Raw genomic sequence first — 19,187 nt, forward strand, 5'->3', positions numbered from 1 at the left:
AAGCGGCACCGCCATGAGCCCTCTGACCCACATGGCACAGGGAAGAATAAGAAACCACCCAAATAAAAGGATGGGAAGCAGAAACAAGGGTCCCTGCTCAGCGACAAAGTGAGAGAATTTTGATACAAGCTGCTTGCAGTTAATCATGGCAACAGCCTGGGGGTCAGGAGATACACGTGGCCGGCAGTGGGGAGCAGGGCTCCATTCCCCCTAGCTTCCCTGATTCCACCCAACTCAACCGGGTCACAAGGAGTGGGGGAGGACTTTGCAGGTGTCCCCCCCCAACCACCCAGGACCACAGCGGGCCTTGCCACCTCTCTTCGCCCAGGCGTGGCAGCAACAGTGACCGGAGCCAGGCTTCTTCACAGCTCTACACCACTGTGCCGGCACAGGGAGTAAGCCCTGCACCTCTCGTTTTGGCAGCAGTGGCCAACAGGAACTCTCTTCTCACTGCCCCCCTGACCAGCTGTTCAGCGGCACGGCTTCCACCTGGCCAGATCAGGGACGGGACCCAACCTGTCCCGCCACCCAGCAGGCCCGCAGCACAGACTTCCCTTGACCTTCCCCCCGCCACCACAGTCGGGCTACACACCGCCGCCTCTCGCACCACCTCCTCTGGTGGCTTTCCCCAGTGGTGACGAGAAATCCTGAGGGAACCCGATAGGGTCACTGTCACAACTGACGCTATCCTGACCGGCTCGGGGGCTTATTGCAAGGAGCAGAGGGCGCAGGACCCCTGGTCCCCGGAGGGGGCCCTACACAACATCAGTTGGCTAGAACTAAGAGTCAGGCTGGCTCTAGCTCGCGTCTCATTCCACTTACAGAGGAGGCAGGTGTTGGTGAGAACCAACAACATGACATCCAAGGCCCACGTTAATCGGCATGGGGGGACCAAATCCAGATCCCTGATGCAGACCAATGACCTCTTCCAGTGGGCAGAAGGGCATCTAGCTTTGATCAGAGCAGAACACATGAGCGGTGCATCCAATGTCCAGGCAGACTGGCTCAGTCGCTAGACAGCAGAACAGTTAGAGTGGGCTCTTCATCCCAAGGTGCTCAGTCTCATACAGCACTGCCTGGGGATCCCCAGGTGGATCTGTTTGCATCCCCTACAAACAACAAGCCTCCCTGCTTCTTCATGAGGTTCCATCACACATTGCGGAGGGCACAGATGCACTCAACTCTCTTTAACCACAGGGTCTCCTGTACGCCTTCCCCCTGCTAGGCCTTGTTCCAAGGCTGGTGGCACAACGCCGATAGAGAAGGACACAGGTCATCCTAGGGGCCCCATTTTGACCAAGGCGACCATGGTTCGCCAAACTGGTACTCCTCTCTGTCGCAGCCCCAATGCCTCTACTGCCTTTGGACCCAAGGGCCGTTACTTCACCCAGACCCAGCATGGCTCCAACTTCTCGCAGGATTTTGAGTTTGCACAGTTAGCTAAAAAGGGCTACTCCAGGACAGTGCAAGATATAATTGTGGCCGCTAGGCGCCAGAGCACCAATAGGATTCACCCGATTACCTGGGCCGCCTTCCTCAGCTGGGCAAGGCGTAAAAAAGTTGAGCCATGTTCGGCCTAAGTTCCCCAGGTACCAGCCTGCCTACAGGCGGGCCTGGACCAGGGTCTGAGGCCCAATACTCTGAAACGACAGGCCTCTGCCCTAGCTTCAGTCCTGAAGCTAAGAAGAGCAGGCAGTACCTCACTCCACCCCCATTTCTCTCGCTCTTGCAAGGAGTTACCAATATCACTCCTCTGCCAATTCATTGTGTTCCTTCATGGAACCTCAATAAAGTCCTGAATGCCTTCACACGGGCTCCCTTCGAACCGATCTCGTCCATCCCACTAAAGCATCTATCCTTCAAAGTCCTATTTCTAGTGGCGATCTCTTTGGGATGCAGGCTGCCGGAATTGGGGGCACTCTCGGTTCAAAAGGAGTTCTGCGTCCTGCAGCCCAACGCGGTGGTTCTTAAAACTGATCCTATCATTGTTCCAAAAATAAACTCTGGCTTCCAGCAGTCACATTCCTTTTGTTCTAAGCCCAGACACCCACTAGAACGCAGTGGCATCCCCTGGATGTGCGCAGAGCCCTACGCAGACGGTGCTCCAGACCTACTTTTGAAGGACAAAGGGCCTAAGGCAGTCTGAGGCCCTCTTCATGTCCTCCTACGCTACTTCCCTGGGCGCTAGGGTCTCTAAGATGACCCTAGCTCATTGGCTAAGAGCATGTATCGCCACAACCTACCAAGCCCTGTCACTCCAAGTTCCACAGGGCATCACAGCGCACACTACCCACAGTGCAGCCACCTCGGCAGCTTTCATACCGCAGGCGCCACTAGGGGAGATCTGCTGTGCAGCTCCATTTCTCCCTTTCTCAATTTCTCCCTTTCTCAAGTATTACAAAATTGACTCACTTGTCTCAGAGCAGGCGGCCTTTGTGCGGACGGTGCTCCAGCAAGTGGTGCTCCACCATGGTACAGAACTGATTCACTCCCCCACCCCGGTAATCTGTAACTGCTCTGGTGGCTCCCTTTGTGAGCCATGATCTCCTACTTCGAGGGAGAAAGAAACTTTGGACTTACCATGAAGGGTTCTTTCTCCTCTGAAGTAGGAGATCATGTGGCCCACCTGTGGATCAGGGACTAGCTCTGTGTCAGGCCATGCCTGTCTGCGCCAACCATTGGGACTAATTATTCCGATGCTAACCTTTGGAACAACCTCTGTTTCTACTGTGACTAATATCTCAGGGCATCCGTCCTCTATCTTGTAGCCTTTGCATGCTAACTTCTGGTTTCTACAACACTGTGGAGTTTTGCAGCCAAATCATGAAACGTGACAGTCGGAACTGGGGAATCGCACCTGAGCATGCTGGGAGAAGGAGACGGACTTCAGCTACTTGAAAAACACCTGAGATTTCCTATCTATTGAGAGCAAAGAGTGGAAGTTAACCCTTTATGAGCCGTGATCTCCTAATTCAGAAGAGAAAGAACCCTTCACGGTAAGTTCAAAGTTTCTTTCTCTAAGGCATACCTGTCGCTAATCCCATGAGTGGCAGCTCTCATGAGAGAGCTGCTGGCAGTAGGAGAGGAAAGCAGTGGCGCCAGCAGACAGGCTTGTGGGTGAGGTGGGAAAGATGGGGGGGAGAAAAAGGTGGTGGCGTGTGGGCCGATGGAAGAAAACAGTGATGGGCGGGCGAGAAGCAGCGGGGAGAATTAGAGGTGCAGATGCTCTTCACCCGGCCCAGCTAGTAAAATATAAAACATAAAACATTTAAAATTTATTAACACAGATGAAAATCATAAAAGATAAAAACACATTAAAATTTTAAAGTTTGGTTTCAGTCAAAAGCTTGGGAAAATAGGTATGTCTTCAAGGTCTTTCTAAAAACAAACAGAGAAGGAGATGCTCTTATTTCAGTGGGGAGCGTGTTCCAAAGCATTGGGGCAGCCACAGAGAAGGCCCGGTCCTGAGTTGCCACCAAACAAGTCAACGGCAACTGTAACTGGACCTCTCCAGATGATCTTAATAGGCGATAGGGTTCCCGACAGAGAAGGAGCTCTATTGAGTACCCTCTTAAGCCATTAAGGGCTTTGTAGGTGGTAACCAGTACTTTGTATTTCGTTCGTAAACGTATCGGCAGCTAGTGAAGTTCTTTTAGAATCGGTATTATATGGTTCCTTCAGGCAAGCCCAGAGATCAACCTGGCTGCTGCATTCTGTACCAATTTTAGTTTCCAAACTACGAACAAAGGTAGCCCCACGTAGAGTGCATTACAGTAGTCAAACCTAGAGGTTACCATCATATGTACCACCGTTTTAAGGTCATTTGTCTCCAGAAATGGACATATCTGGCATATCATCCAAAGCTGGTAAAAAGCACTCCTGGCCACAGCTTCATCCTGAGAAACCAGGGAGAGTTGGGGATCCAGTAGGATTACCAGAATACAAACCTGATCTTTTAGAGGGAGTGTAACCCTATCCAGAAGAGGCAGACCTAAGCCATCTCTCAGATCCCAACTCCCTACAGACAGTACCTCCATCTTGTTTGGATTCAACCTCAGCCTGTTTTCCCTCATCCAGGCAGGTAATTAAGGGGAGGGGGGCTTGTTCCATTTCCTAATGAAGTTGGTATGGAGAAATAGATCTGGGTGTCATCAGCATATTGAAAGCACCCCAGACCAAACTTCCTGATGATCTCTCCCAGCGGTTTCATGTAGATGTTAAAAAGCATTGGAGATAGTATGGAGCCTTGTGGAAACCCACACTTTATCTCTCGCTTTTCAGAGCAACAGTCTCCAAGTGACACCATCTGGAATCTGCCAGAAAGGTAGGAATGGAACCACTGTAAAACAGTGCCACCCAATCCCACCTCCTTCAAGTGACCTAGCAGGATACCATGGTCATTGGTATCGAAAGCTGTCAAGAGATCCAAAAGGATCAGCAGAGTCACACTACCTCTGTTGATCACCAATTGGAGATCATCCATCAGGCCGACCAAGGCAGTCTCAACCCCATATCCCACCTGAAAGCCAGTCTGGAAAGGATCTAAATAATTCTTTAATAATAAATAATCCATAGGGTTTAGCGCCTGTGCAGAAACCATTTCGGAATATTCCATATTACTTTGAGTTAAGGAAGGAGCCCTGCCCTGTGATAACCAAATTGCCCTAGAGCTGACTTTTGTATGACTTAACGGGGGGAGAATGACTAAGTAACAGGCAAGACTTGGGTATTGTAACTGATTCTTGTTCTAATGATGAGATGGAAGTCCTTTTCTTTTTCCGTGTGTGTATGTGTGTGTCTTTATGTTATGGAAAAATCGAATAAAAACTAGGGGGGCGGGGAGGAAGGAGCCCTGCCCCATCCCCTTATATGCCTGTGTGAGCCTCCTGTTCCCCAGTCTTTCTTCGTCAGCTGAGAAGTAGACACCTACAAGCTTCAAAAAAAGAGAGTTCAACTAAGTTTTTATTTACCCTCCTATCGTTTTTCTCTTACATCCCATTGTTTTTTTAGTATTATTATTTACTTTCCTGTCAGAGTTTTCTTTTCAGTTAGTTTGCGTTTCCATTTTCTAAACACCCCCATCCCTTCCTCTTCATTTCAGGGACATATTCCGTGTATGGCCCCGAAAATAACCTTTAAACTGTGCCGCCAAACTTCCATCTACAGACCACCACTGTCAGTGTTTGTTCTGCCTAGGGGAAACACACGTGGCGGAGATTTGTGGCTACTGCCTAAATTTTACCAAACAAGCCAACAAAAACCGGGCTCCTTGGCTCCTCTTGTGGCTGTGGGAACAGGCCTTGCCCTCTTCAAAGACAATAGCATAAAAACCATGCAGGCCTCTCCAAGTGAGCACCCCCACCCCCTCTGCAGCAAAGGCAGCCACACTCAGGGACAGCAATGGCTAAACAATCGGGGTGCTCCAAAAGCCGACCCCAGAGCCCACGGCTCATTCAGATTTGATGCTGGGACAGGCGAGTCAAGCTCGAATCTCCCAGCAAAGCCTTCTGAAAAAGAAAAAGCATCCTCTACAGTCTTCAGGGTCAGGATCCAGCTACGCCCAGGCTAAACAACAAAAGAAATGACCAACATTGGACTACCCAGCTCTGCGCCTGAAAAAGTCCTCCAATTCTTTAGATTCAAGTGCCACACAACCATTCCTGGACTCGGATTTGACAGTTCAGCCATGCCAGGGGTCCCTGAACTAGGTGCACTCAGTACCAGAAGAAGTAGATCCTGAGGACTTTGAGGCAGAACTGGAACAGGAAACCCAGAAAGACCTAGCTTTCTGGGCAGGCGGATGTTGACTCAGACCCAGACCAAGCTCACTCAGTTACTTCAGCTCTGCACTCTGAGCTTGAGCGCCTCTATCCTCCACTCCCAGACCCTTGGGATTGAGGGAATTCTTATTCTCGGTACCGAGAACAATGAGAATGGGACTACGAATGCCCTCAGTCTCGAGTCAGATTTCAGGAACATGAGTCTTAGTGTATGACTCTGAGGCAGACGTCCCAGCAGAACCATACCTCTACCAACCTGCATTCCATCCCAGATTCATGTATCTCGGAGAATATGAAGACCCATGGGACGATCGCTACAGAACATATTCTCCAGCCCACTTGTAGCCTCAGTCCCATTCACCTCACACCCATGGTCAAGACCATCCGATCCCGAAAGACCAGACACCTTGAACCCATCCCCCACCAAAATAAACCCCACTACCTCCACATGAACCCCAGCCTCAGAAACAGCTGCCCCAGGCCATATCGCAGAAAAATATCCCACCTGTGATCAGTTCAATAATGTGGAGGCTTTCACACCATTTTGTTGGAAGTTCAGAGGAAACTTTTATGTATGTACAGTGAGGGAAATAAGTATTTGATCCCCTGCTGATTTTGTCCGTTTGCCCTCTGACACAGAAATGACCAGGCTATAATTGGAATGGTAGGTTTATTGTAGCTGTGAGAGACAGAATAACAACAAACAAACCCTCAAAAGCCCAGTGCCCAAAAGTCAGCGATGGATTTGCATTGTAGTGAGGGAAATAAGTATTCGATCCCTTCACAAAAGATGTCTTAGTACTTGGTGGCAAAACCCTTGTTGGCAATCACAGAGGTCAGACGTTTCTTGTAGTTGGCCACCAGGTTTGCACACAACCCAGGAGGGATGTTGTCCCACTCCTCTTTGCAGATCCTCTCCAAGTCAGAAAGGTTTCGAGGCTGATGTTTGGCAACCCGAACCTTCAGCTCCCTCCACAGATTTTCTATGGGATTAAGGTCTGGAGACTGGCTGGGCCACTCCAGGACCTTCATGTGCTTCTTCTTGAGCCACTCCTTTGTTGCCTTGGCTGTGTGTTTTGGGTCATTGTCATGCTGGAATACCCATCCACGACCCATTCTCAATGCCCTGGCTGAGGGAAGGAGGTGCTCACCCAAGATCTGACAGTACATGGTCCCGTCCATCGTCCCTTCGATGCAGTGAAGGTGTCCTGTCCCCTTAGCAGAAAAACACCCCCAAAGCATAATGTGTCCACCTCCATGTTTGACGGTGGGGATGGTGTTCTTGGGCTCATAGGCAGCATTCCTTCTCCACCACACACGGCGAGTTGAGTTGATGCCAAAGAGCTCGATTTTGGTCTCATCTGACCACAGCACTTTCGTCCAGTTCTCCTCTGGATCATTCAGATGTGCATTGGCAAACTGCAGACGGGCCTGTACATGTGCTGCCTTGAGCAGGGGGACCTTGCGGGTACTGCAGGATTTCAGTCCTTCACGGCGTAGTGTGTTACCAATTGTTTTCTTGGTGACTATGGTTCCAGCTGCCCTGAGATCATTGACAAGTTCCCCCCGTGTAGTTCTGGGCTGCTTTGTCACCGTTCTCATGATCATTGCAACTCCACAAGGTGAGATCTTGCATGGAGCCCCAGACCGAGGGAGATTGACAGTTATTTTGTGTTTCTTCCATTTGCGAGTTATCGTGCCAACTGTAGTCACCTTCTCACCAAGCTGCTTGGCGATAGTCTTGTAGCCCAGTCCAGCCTTGTGCAGGTCTACAACCTTGTCCCTGACATCCGTCAACAGCTCTTTGGTCTTGGGCATGGTGGTGAGTTTGGAAGCTGAGTGGTTGCTTGCTTCTATAGACAGGTGTCTTTTATACAGGTACTGTAACAAGCTGGGATTAGGAGCACTCCCTTACAGAAGGTGTTCCTCATCTCAGCTTGTTACCTGCATATAGTGAAAAGACACCTGGGAGCCTGAAATCTTGCTGGTTGATAGGGGGTCGAATACTTATTTCCCTCACTACAATGCAAATCCATCGCTGACTTTTGGGCACTGGGCTTTTGAGGGTTTGTTTGTTGTTATTCTGTCTCTCACAGCTACAATAAACCTACCATTCCAATTATAGCCTGGTCATTTCTGTGTCAGAGGGCAAACGGACAAAATCAGCAGGGGATCAAATACTTATTTCCCTCACTGTATGTATGTATTTAACATTTAGTAATGTCAGGAATTCCCTAAGGAGACAACCAGAAAAGGAAGCTATAGTAGCTGATTTAGTAACACTGACGTCATTAGGCAAACAACATCAGGAGAGGTATTTTAGTCCAATCACAGAGCATAGCCTCAGTGGCCAAAGAACTAGTTCACAGTTTCCTTGAATACAGCAACATATTAACCATGTGCAAAGGAAGTAACCATGTGCAAAAGGGATAACCCAAATATGGTTATTCCATTCATTACAGCATTTCCGTTAATCCTAGTTAATCCTAGTTCCCCAACTGCACAGGCCAGGGCCAGCCAAAACCTGTTTTTCCCTCATCAGCCACCATCACTCAAAAAAAAAAGCTACCTGCTGAACCAGAGGCTAGCCAGTTACCAAAAGACCAACCTTCAACCCTGCCTCAAAACCCAGACCAGAACAGGACTCGGGAGATGAGGAGGAAGAACAACAGGGGACAAAGGAAGACATTGAAGGTTTCCTATCACCACAGTCCAAGGGCACATCCTTTGTCTCACCCCCCAATGACCAGCTAGTTGACCACAAGCCATCTTTCTCATCAGAGGACTGCAAAATTTATGTGGATTACTTATCTCTAATGACTGCTTCACTAGGTATCCAACTGAGCCAGAAAAAGAAAACCAACTTAGATGCTCTTTTTGGCCTCATAAATGCAGGTGCATGTGCGCCAGTATCTTTACCACTTAATTTGGTCCTGCTACACATTTCCAAGTCCTGTTGGAGCAAACCATCCTCCTTACAGCAACTGACAAAACGCCTGAAGAACTTCTATAAAGTCCACACTGCTGATGAGACCACAGGCAATGGGCCTACAAAAACATCCTACAGCAAACCTGGTGGTAATCGAGACCTCCCAAGTACGCAACAGAGTTCGCGTTGCCTCATCCCCAGCGTACAGGGAAGGCAGGAAACCCAACTCATTTGGATGCAGGCTGTACTCTGTTTTGGCATTACACCTCAAGATTGCCTACTACCAAGCATATAACGCAAAATACAGTCACTTCCTCTGGGATACAATTGGCCCATTCCTGGAATACTTACCTCAGGTGAAGAAAGATGCAGCCAAGGTATTCTACAAGGAATAATTTCAGCTGACCAAATAAGAACTATATTCGGCACTCTGCAGAATGTGCTGCCAAAGTGATGGCCACCTCCATTGCATTCCACCGCCACACTTGGTTCCAGTCCTCCACCAGTTTTACTCAAGAGGCTCATGCACGCATTGAGGATCTCCCATTTGATGGAGATGCGCTGTTTGGGGAAAAGACGGACAAGACCTTGCAGAAGGTCCAGAAATTGTGCAACACGGCATGCTCAGTGAGCTTTCAGCCTCAAACTTCCCGCACTCACAGACAGTCTCAATGGCCCAAACTGTAGCCACGTCAAAATCCTCCCTACCTCTCTTCTGACTGCTCCTTTTGTTCCCCAAGATTTCCACAGTATGGACGATAACAGCAATTTGTATACTAAGCCAACATTGACTTCTCCAGGCTGTCCAGAGTCGGTACTTACCTATCCCCTTACCTGCCAGTTTGGGAAGGAATTACACTGACTCATGGGTCCTTAGGATATTCAGGATAGGCTATACAACAGAATTCTCATCCAACACCCACCCACCCCTACTCACTTTCTCTCACCACCAGTCATACAGAGATGCTGAGGAACAAAGTTGCCTCCCTCTTACAAAAGGATGCCATTGAACACGTACCTCCAACGCCCAGGGCTTTACTCACCATATTTCTCAATCCCCAAAGCAGACAACATACGTACCATTCTCGACCTCAGGGGCATGAGTTCTTGCATCACCTTTGAACACTTCCAAATGGTGACTATCCCACTTATCTTCATACTCCTACACAGAATATAATTTGCAGCCCTAGACCTGACGGACACCTATTATCACCTAACGATCAGACCCCAACACCGAAGGTTCCTCCACTTCAAAATAGGTGAAACCACTTATCAATATCAAGTCTCTTCCCTTTGGGCTCTCTTCAGGCCCCCCCCCCCATGTCTCTACAAAATATATGGCACTGGTGGTGGCATTTCTTCAAGAAGTGGGAGTCCAATTTACCTGTTCATAGACAACAGGCTGATAGTGGCAGATTCCTTTGTGGAAGTGACCATGTCTATACACACCACGATAGCACTCCTCAACGATCTGGGCCTACAGGAAGTTGCAGCTTTCCCCGACCACTGTGATAGAGTTTCTTGGGCTGCTCTTCCATTCTCTCCACGCCCAAATCTTCCTTCCACGCCACAGAATCCACACCTTACTGGCTTTGGCTACCAAAGTCGACTACGGTGTGCATGATTCACCAAGGACTATTCAGCTATTCCTAGGCCACATGGTCTCAACTACGCACATTCTCCCTTATGCATGGCTTCACTCCTGAGTTCTACAAAGTTGGTTCCTTCGCAATTTCGACCACCAGCCTGACTACGACTCTGTATTGCCCCCCCCCCATGTATGCCAGTCTCTTCAGTGGTGGACAAATGCATGTCACCTTTCCATGGGAGCCCTCTTCCACACACACACACCCAAGCCAACTCATATACTTATCATAGATGCCTCCGAATCAGGCTGGGGAGCGCACATCCAAGACCTGCATTTCAGGGGCCTCTGGTCTCCATCTGAGGCATGACACCATATCAATTTCATAGAACTCCTCACCATCTACAAAGCCCTCAGAGGGCTCCAGAGCCCTCACACACCTCTATGGACATGGTGTGTTGCTCACAAAATACTCGCCCACTCAGTCTATATTCACGGTATGGCCAACTCTGAAGCAATAGCAATAGCACTTACATTTATATACCGCTCTATAGCCGGAGCGCTCTAAGCGGTTTACAATGATTTAGCATTGTAGCAAGCAGATGCCTTGAACAAACTCTGCACAGACACGCTCAAATGGTGTTTGGAGAAGACAGTGCTACTTCCCCTCTCCAGAACATGGAGACCATTGACCTCTTCTCATCTGCACTCAACGCCCAATGCCCACTCCTTTGCTCCAGAGTGGGCAAAGGACGAAACTTCCTGGGAGATGCATTTGCTATATCCTGGGAAGGCCTCTTCGTCTATCTCTTCCCGCCAATATCTGTCTTGCTGCGCATACTGCTCAAGATACAACAGGAAGGCCTAGATTGCATCCTCACTTTACTGCGACTCTCAACTGGTATACACATACCTCTTCCCATAGCACCCTTACCTCCTCACACAAGCAGACAGCAAGTTCCTGCACCCCAATCTGCACAACCTCAAATACCCTGCATGGAGGATATGGCTGCCTTTCTGGCTGAACTACAGAAGATTTTCCTAGCAGCCAGAAAGCCTTCAACGCACACTTTCCATTCCTCGAAATGGGAACACTTCCAGTCATTCTTAGCAGAGATGGCTCAACCTGCTAGTCCGCTGACTACTGAAACCATTTGTGCCTACCCACTTATCTAAAGGAAAAGGGCCTTAAGACTTTGTCCTTCTGGGTTCACCTAGCTACAATTATGGCCCATATGCCATCTACCAGTCCATCCTGGTTTCAGGACCCTACAGTAAAACAATTTCTGAAAGTATTTCAACATGAGTTCCTGGATGCCCTAGTCATGGCACCAGCGTGGGATCTCTTTGTAGTACTTTGTTGCCTAATGAATCCCCCATTTGAACCCTTAGCGAACGCTGATCCCTGCCTCCTCTCCTCGAAGGTGGCTTTCCTAGTCGTTATTACATCTTCCCAATGGATTAGTGAACTCTGGGCTCTCCATGTAGACCCTCCCTACCTAACCTTTCACAGGGATAAAGTTGTGTTGCGGCCAGATGACTCCTCCTCCTTAACAAAAGTTATATCTTCTTTTCATCGTTCCACAACTGTTAGTTCTCCCAGTGTTTTTTCCTTCACCATCAGATAATGCCAGATGCAGGTTCCACACCCTAGATGTTCGCAGGGCACTGGCTTTCTAGGTTCACCTCACAGCCCCATGGCAATCTTCTACTGCCTTTTTCGTCTCCTTTGCAAACCCGAAAAAAGGCTGGCAAGTTTCATCTCAGACGCTCTCCAAGTGGATTGTGAACACCATCCAATTGGCCTATCTGATTGCTAAGGTGCCCCTCCCCTTGCTGGTAAAGGATCATTCCTCCAGGGCGGTAGCCACTTTTATAGCCTTGGATTGATCTGTACCTCTGGACATCATCTAACAAGCTGCTACCTGTTCTTCTCCACTGTTCTTCATCCAGCAGTACGCTCTAGATATCTAGTCTTGCGGATACTCTGCCTTTGGGAAAGCTGTACTGCAGTCGCTCTTTACTTGACTCACACCTCCAGGTAAGCCTTGGCTTGCAATGCGCCCTATGGTGTGATGTGAGAAAATACTTCTCACTAGGTTCGGAATGATTGGAGGCTATTCACCAGTTGCTGAAAGTCAAACAGTAGCTTTATTGGTTTAGCAACCACTCGAGAGCTCATTCAAAAAATGGAGACCTCCATGAAAGGTTTACAACAGTTTATGTTGTACCAATAATGTCATAAGAGGCAGTAACATCTGGTGAGGTAGTTAGTCCCATCACAGTGTTGAGCATCAATAACAACTAGAGAAAGACAGTGTTCCCAACTAACTGCAACGTGAATTGAGAACAACAGGAAGGCACAATAGTGCAATTGCTAATAGTGCTGTTTACTCAGGGTAACCTTCAACTCAACATCCCCAGGCCAGTACCAACCAAAGCCTGGTTTTCCTTCTTCAGGTGTAAAGCACAGAAGATCACACCGAAGAACAGGTTGCTTACTTGTAACTTTGGTTCTTCTAGTGGTCATCTGTGCTCTGACACACCCTCCCTCCTCCCCTCTCTTCTGGTTTGTTAACTGGAGGACTCAGACTGGGGAACAAGAGGCTCGCACAGACACATAAGGGGATGCGGGTGGGGCTTCCGCCTGAACTTTATAATTTTCAATTTTTAGCTTTTAAAATTTTTGATTTGAAAATTAATACTGATTGTGGTTTTTAACCTTACTTTTGAATTGTTCTCTTAACTTGGTTAATTTTATTGCTTTTATTGTATGTTGCATCTATTTTATTGTTGTGAGCTACCCTGAGCAGTAGTGTACTGGAAGGGTGGGGTATAAATATGTTTTTAAAAAACCAACTCAAACTTGGTATATTATGAAATGGACTCTGTGCAGGCGCAAAATCCTATGGTGTAAGAGCACAGATGACCGCTAGAAGAACCAAAGTTACAGGTAAGCAACCTGTTGTTCCCCTGCTTGAAAGGAAGGTCATCAACTTTGCAAATAAGTTCTCAGACATGATTAGCCTGTCTGCCCAAACTTTTAGAACACATTGAAGGATGCTCAAACCAATACCTGTTTACACTAAAGAACAGTGAATAGTTGAGCTTTGCAGCTAAAGGTTAACATCTTTGTCTTCTCCATCCCATCGTCAAGTGCTTGATTTGAATTGGTGCATAACCTGTTTTCGCTGCTATAGCTCAACTCAAGAACATGTCAAAAGCTTCTGAGTACAAAGTATTGATTTTTCAACTGAGAAACCACATACTCCTGGAATTGGAAAATGGGGGTTGCTTTGGTGTTTGTTTTTTGCCAAAACCAGAGAACAGGTTACAACACAGAATGATTTGCTTTAGGGCTGCGTAGCTGAATGTAGAAGTGGCACCCACCACACCCTCTGTACTTTGGGTCAGGTCTTGCTGGGCTTTGTTAGTGTCCAGGCTCTGTCTAAGAACTTCTGCAGTAAGGGCAGCATCTGCAGAGAGTCTTATCACTGCATAACTATAGCTAACCACCATGTTCCTTCAAATACAGAAATCTTACTGATACTTAGAATAAATAACAAACATCATAGTCTCCTCTCTCTGACCCCACCCTATTTGTTTAGTTCAAACGATGCATTCAGTTAATAGTGACTGACTCACCATGGCTTCTTATTTTTATTATTATTATTATTTCTTGTTTACACAGTCAGACAGGTGTTATTGACTGGTTTGTTATATCCAGACATCGAGTCCTTCCCAAGGACCTGGGATGGCTGAAGTTTATCATCAATACTGTTGGTTATTATATATATCGTCGCAAAATATAGGCTGTTCCCAGTAAAGCTGCTTTTTGTAATTGGCTGATGGTGATTTCTGTAGCCCCTATGGTGTTGAGGTGCTCTTCAAGGTCTTTTGGAACTGCACCCAGGGCACCAATTACCACTGGGATTATTTTGATCTTTTTCTGCCACAGCCTTTCAATTTCAATTTGTAGATCTTTGTATTTTGTGATTTTTTCTATTCCTTTTTCTTCTATTCTGCTATCCCCTGGTATTGCTATGTCGATTATCTTAACTTGTTTTCTTTCTTCTCGACTACAGTTATATCTGGTGTATTGTGTGACAGATGTTTGTCTGTTTGTAGTCGGAAGTCCCATAATATTTTCACATCTTCATTTTCTACCACTTTTTCAATTTTAAGATCCCACCAATTTTTGGCTACAGGTAGCTTGTATTTTTTGCAGATGTTCCAGTGTATCATCCCTGCTACCTTGTCATGCCTTTGTTTGTAGTCAGTCTGTGCGATCTTTTTACAACAGCTGATTAGGTGGCCCACTGTTTCATCTGCTTCTTTACAAAGGCGGCACTTACTGTTTGTGGTGGATTTTTCGACTTTGGTTCTTATTGCATTTGTTCTTAGTGCCTGTTCTTGCGCAGCCAGTATTAAACCCTCTGTTTCTTTCTTCAAGCAACCATTCTTAAGCCATTGCCAGGTCTTGGTGATGTCTGATTTTCCACTTATATTGTGCAAATATTGACCATGCAGGGGCTTATTTTTCCATTTTTCTGCTCGGTTCTTGACTTGTTCTTTCTTGTAGGCCTGCTTTGTTTCATTGGTGTTGAATAGTTTTGCGTTATTGACCATAAAACTATTCAGCACCAATGAAATAAAGCAGGCCTACAAGAAAGAACAAGTCAAGAACCGAGCAGAAAAATAAGCCCCTGCATGGTCAATATTTGCACAATATAAGTGGAGATGATGATGATGATGATGATGATGATGATGATGATTTTAATTAATTAATTCTATTTCTATACCGCCCTTCCAAAAATGGCTCAGGGCAATTTACACAGAGAAATAATAAATAAGATGGCTAGCCTCAAGACAAGCAAGAGCTTGAGAAATAACAAGCATTTAAGTCAACCTTTGCCGTTGTAGCTAAGTGGACAGGAAAGATGAGCAGTCGCTGTTTTCACAACGAAGCAGAGGACTTATTTTGCCAAGCTGCTGGCTAGATAGTACACACTAAAAGCTGGCCAGGCCTTGTGCTGATCATTGAAAGGGCTGGACTCACTTGCTATGAACCAGAAGGTCTGGGGCAATTTACTTGCCGTAGGCCTGCAGTTATTTGCAAGCCTGAGAACAAAGTTGTTGTCTTCAGTTTACCAAAAATTCTTCATTCAAAAGCCGTGTGCATTGTTATTGCTGAGCATGTGACTGTCGGTCTCATGTGCAGACCTAAAATGTTAGAATACTATTTTATCTAGCAACTCTTGTGTTTAGCCGGCCTTATGGGTAAACTTGTGTCTCACTCTGCATTTGTTTTTTTTGTTTTCCTTCTACTCCTGTTGACATCTACTCTGTGCTTTCAGTATGTGGAGCATCCTCCTTGTTCTAAACCTCCATGAATGCTGTTCAGTTTTTTCTCCCTCACACCTATGCAATTTAATTTGATATATTTTAGTGGTATATTGCTGTGAAACTTCTTTGTTACATTATGAGCTGCATAGGCTCAAAGTTAATCAGTTGTTGATGAGCCACCATGTGAGCCAACCAAATCTAAAAGCTATGTGAAAATGAGTTTTGTGCTATCTCTTTATGATGCAAGTGTGCTGGCTTTTGACAGTATAAGTATGCTTCTATGTTGTATAGCATCTTGTCACTGCAGAAGTTAATAGTTCTTTGGTAAAGCTAAATACTTCAAAAAAAATTCACTTACCAATGAAACAATACATAACTCTAAGAGTGTTTACATTTTGTCAACACTTGCCTGCATTTTTTGGGTCTTGCTTCCTAACTGAAACAGTGCTGCTTCTGGTTGTGCAAGGTATTCTCTCCGAGGGATGTAGTGGTCTACCATTTTTCTATCCTGTCCCTAAACTATTCCTCAGTAGCAGGGTGAGTGCTATGAGACCGCAACTAGTGGAATTTTCAGAAGTGGCTAAGTAACATAAGATCTTAGTTTTCACTGCAAGGATATAGGAATTCGAATTGCACTCTTTGGTCCTTTAGAAAAATGTCATGAGCCTTTTCTCTTCTTCTAAAGTCACTTGGTAGAAGCGAGTGGACTTTTAAACATTGTTTACTGTTGTCATAGGATGAGGTAGATGAGCATTGCAAGAATAAGAAGTTAGTTCAAAGAATGGTTTTGTCAAAATGTCATGAGAATCTTATCACATGTTTTAATTTAAATTTCAAGTCTCTCCTGAAAGACAACAGCACATATCCTTGAATTAACTAGTTTGGGAATAGTGCTATAGAAATTATCTTTTTTAGGCAAAATTGGAGTCTCCCAATTCCAGTATTCATGAGATCTGGCTTTGTTTGGCTTAAGATCTTGCATCATAGGCTGTGCAAACAACTTAATGTTGAAATATGCAGCTACAGTTCATATGTGGTGCTAACAACATATATAACATATAACATATAAACTGTTACTTGAACAAGAGGTCTCATGTATTTCTACCAAACCTGAAACCTATTTTTCTTCATAAAAGTCTTATCAGTAATTCAGTTTTACTGAATAGATTTGGTCTCATTTGGTAACTCTTTCGTTAAATACTTATTCAGACATCAGCTATTCTTTAAGTTCCTTCTATCCTTTCCTATAGTAGTATAGGTTTAATTTCCAACAATGTGAGTTACAGTTCTTGGTTCCACAAGTGATGTATTGTGGTCTTTTTCCTCCCTTGGAATTTACTGCAGTAACATGATGATTTCACCCTGCTATTTAAATATGAAGGCTTGAAAATAGAGAATTCTGTACATCTAGTTGAACACCATTGATCTTCAAAACAAAAGTGCACATTATAAGCAAAAGTTGGTGCATATGCAGGGGGGTGGGGAGAACTAGGGTTTTTTTTAACCAAAAAGTCATATATAATAGGGTTCTGGGTACACATCTTCAGTCGGTTGAAGTTATGTAATAAAAGCCATGTAAGATCTTAAATTTGTTTTTAGATCAACCTGATGCATAAACTTTTAAATTGCATCTGCATAAAGGGATTTATGACTAAACCTGCTTGTTTTTCTACAGACTTGTCTGGTGTTTCTCAGCTTGAAGATGATCTCCGGTCATTATTGATCCCTTTTCTTGGCGTTACCTTTTTGAAGTGAAGTTTACCTAGCTTTCTAGTGTGAGCTTTCTTTTCAGACATCTGTAACTGATCCATAATAGACAAGCTATAGTTCAGCAATGTCCAAGTCGTTCCAGCACTCATCTCTAAGTAGGGATTCCCAAGGTCATGGACGTGACCTGTCTGCAGGAATAGGCCTTCTTGCTGCTGCTACCCAGTCTTTAAACGTGCCAGCATCTCTTGGAAGGATGAACCAGGGTACTGCACGCCTTGCTAGCTTAATGAATTTTGGAGTGAATTCTTCATTGAATCAACAAGGATCTCATAGTGCGCTGTCTTCTGCTAGTGCATCTTCCCATGCTTTACAGTCTATATTTAACATTGGAAGTAGAGGCCCACTCTCTCTGTCTTCTCAGCACCGTGGAGATGCAGAGCAGGCCACTAACATTCTGGCCAGCTTTGGTCTGTCTGCTAGAGACTTAGATGAACTGAGTCGCTATCCTGAGGACAAGATCACTCCTGAAAACTTGCCTCAAATTCTTCTGCAACTTAAGAGGAGGAGAGCTGAAGAAGTCACTTCACTGAGTTATGGTAGAGATGGCAGATCAGCTGCACTGGAGCCGCCATACAGAGTACCTAGGGACGATTGGGAAGAGAAAAGGCATTTTAGAAGAGATAGCTTTGACGATCGTGGTTCTAGTCTCAACCCAGTGGTTGACTATGATCATAGAAGTCATTCTCAAGAATCTGTTTATTATGACAGACTGGATTATGAAGATGACAGATTAAGAGATGGAGAAAGGTGTAGGGATGACTCTTATTATGGTGAGACTTCACATAAGTATCACAAATTTGACAGTGAGTATGACAGAATGGACCGGGGCCCTGAGAGATCTCTCTTTGAAAAAAAGAGAGGCGCTCCTCCAAATAGCAATATTGAAGACTTCCATGGACTCTTACCGAAGGGTTATCCCCATCTGTGCTCTATCTGTGATTTGCCTGTTCATTCTAATAAGGTGAGTTGAGCATCAGATGCTTATTTTTTCTTTACTTTGTAGTCCCTGTTGCTTGTTTCTTTGCCTCATTGTCTATGTTCTGATTACATATGCAAAGGTCTCAAAGAGCTTTTAAGTGGGAAAGACCCATTAAACCAGGGCTTAGCATTAACATATTGTTTCACCCATATGGCTTAACTCCAGGTTAGTTGTCATCGAGTCTATTTATATATTGCATCTGCATAGTCTCTTAACCTAGGTTGGGGTGGTAGTTCTTTCAGTTTTGTGTTGCAGTTATTCAAGAAGCTAGACTTGGCATTCTTTCCCATCTGTCTTGATTGTTGATTTATTTATAGTTGCATCTTTGCACAGTTCTGCTCTTTTCCTCTGGTCAATAGCCAGAGAAACTTAATGTAGTGCCGTGGAACCTATTTGCAGGATTGTAGTTCAGTTTTAAGATGAGTTCATTCTTTTTAAAAATTCACTTTAAAAGCTGTTTTCATACTGTGACTGAAACTTCTCATTTGTTCTCCCCTTTCACAACTTTCTTAAACACTTCACACTCATTTTTTATTATTACATAATGCATCTGTCCCTATTTGGAACCTCAGACATCCAATCTGTTGCTGTGCAAAATCATGCTCTTATTGGCATTCTCTACATCTAAGAGTAGATCCTAGTTTTGTTTTGTTTTTGTTTTTTAAGGAACAAAATAGACTTCTCTCTTTATTCCTAATTCGGTTCTCAGAGAAAGTAGCAAGTGTCCTGGTGTTGCTTTATTCAGGTTTTCTGACTGTTTTACAATCTGTTCATCATTTACTAGTTTGTCAGTTGTTT

The 19,187-nt window shown here is 45.4% G+C and overlaps 1 protein-coding gene across 6 annotated transcripts in view; it reads left to right on the forward strand.

The window, feature by feature from the left end:
* The window catches only part of LOC128340150 (matrin-3-like), a 61,738-nt gene that overhangs the window by 9,689 nt on the left and 32,862 nt on the right, over positions 1-19,187 (forward strand). For 4 of the 6 annotated variants that reach the window (XM_053284951.1, XM_053284953.1, XM_053284949.1 and 1 more), the window contains one exon: positions 17,316-18,371. The exons of 1 other annotated variant lie outside the window; for it this stretch is intronic. In XM_053284951.1, coding sequence (XP_053140926.1) covers positions 17,475-18,371 — 897 coding nt within the window. In that variant the 5' untranslated portion in view covers positions 17,316-17,474. Of the gene's footprint in view, positions 1-4,281; positions 4,325-17,315; positions 18,372-19,187 lie in introns of all 6 variants that reach the window. One more of the 6 variants, XM_053284950.1, reaches the window with a different exon arrangement.

The sequence above is a fragment of the Hemicordylus capensis genome, chromosome 1 (genome assembly GCF_027244095.1).
Source record: "Hemicordylus capensis ecotype Gifberg chromosome 1, rHemCap1.1.pri, whole genome shotgun sequence".
NCBI lineage: Eukaryota > Metazoa > Chordata > Lepidosauria > Squamata > Cordylidae > Hemicordylus > Hemicordylus capensis.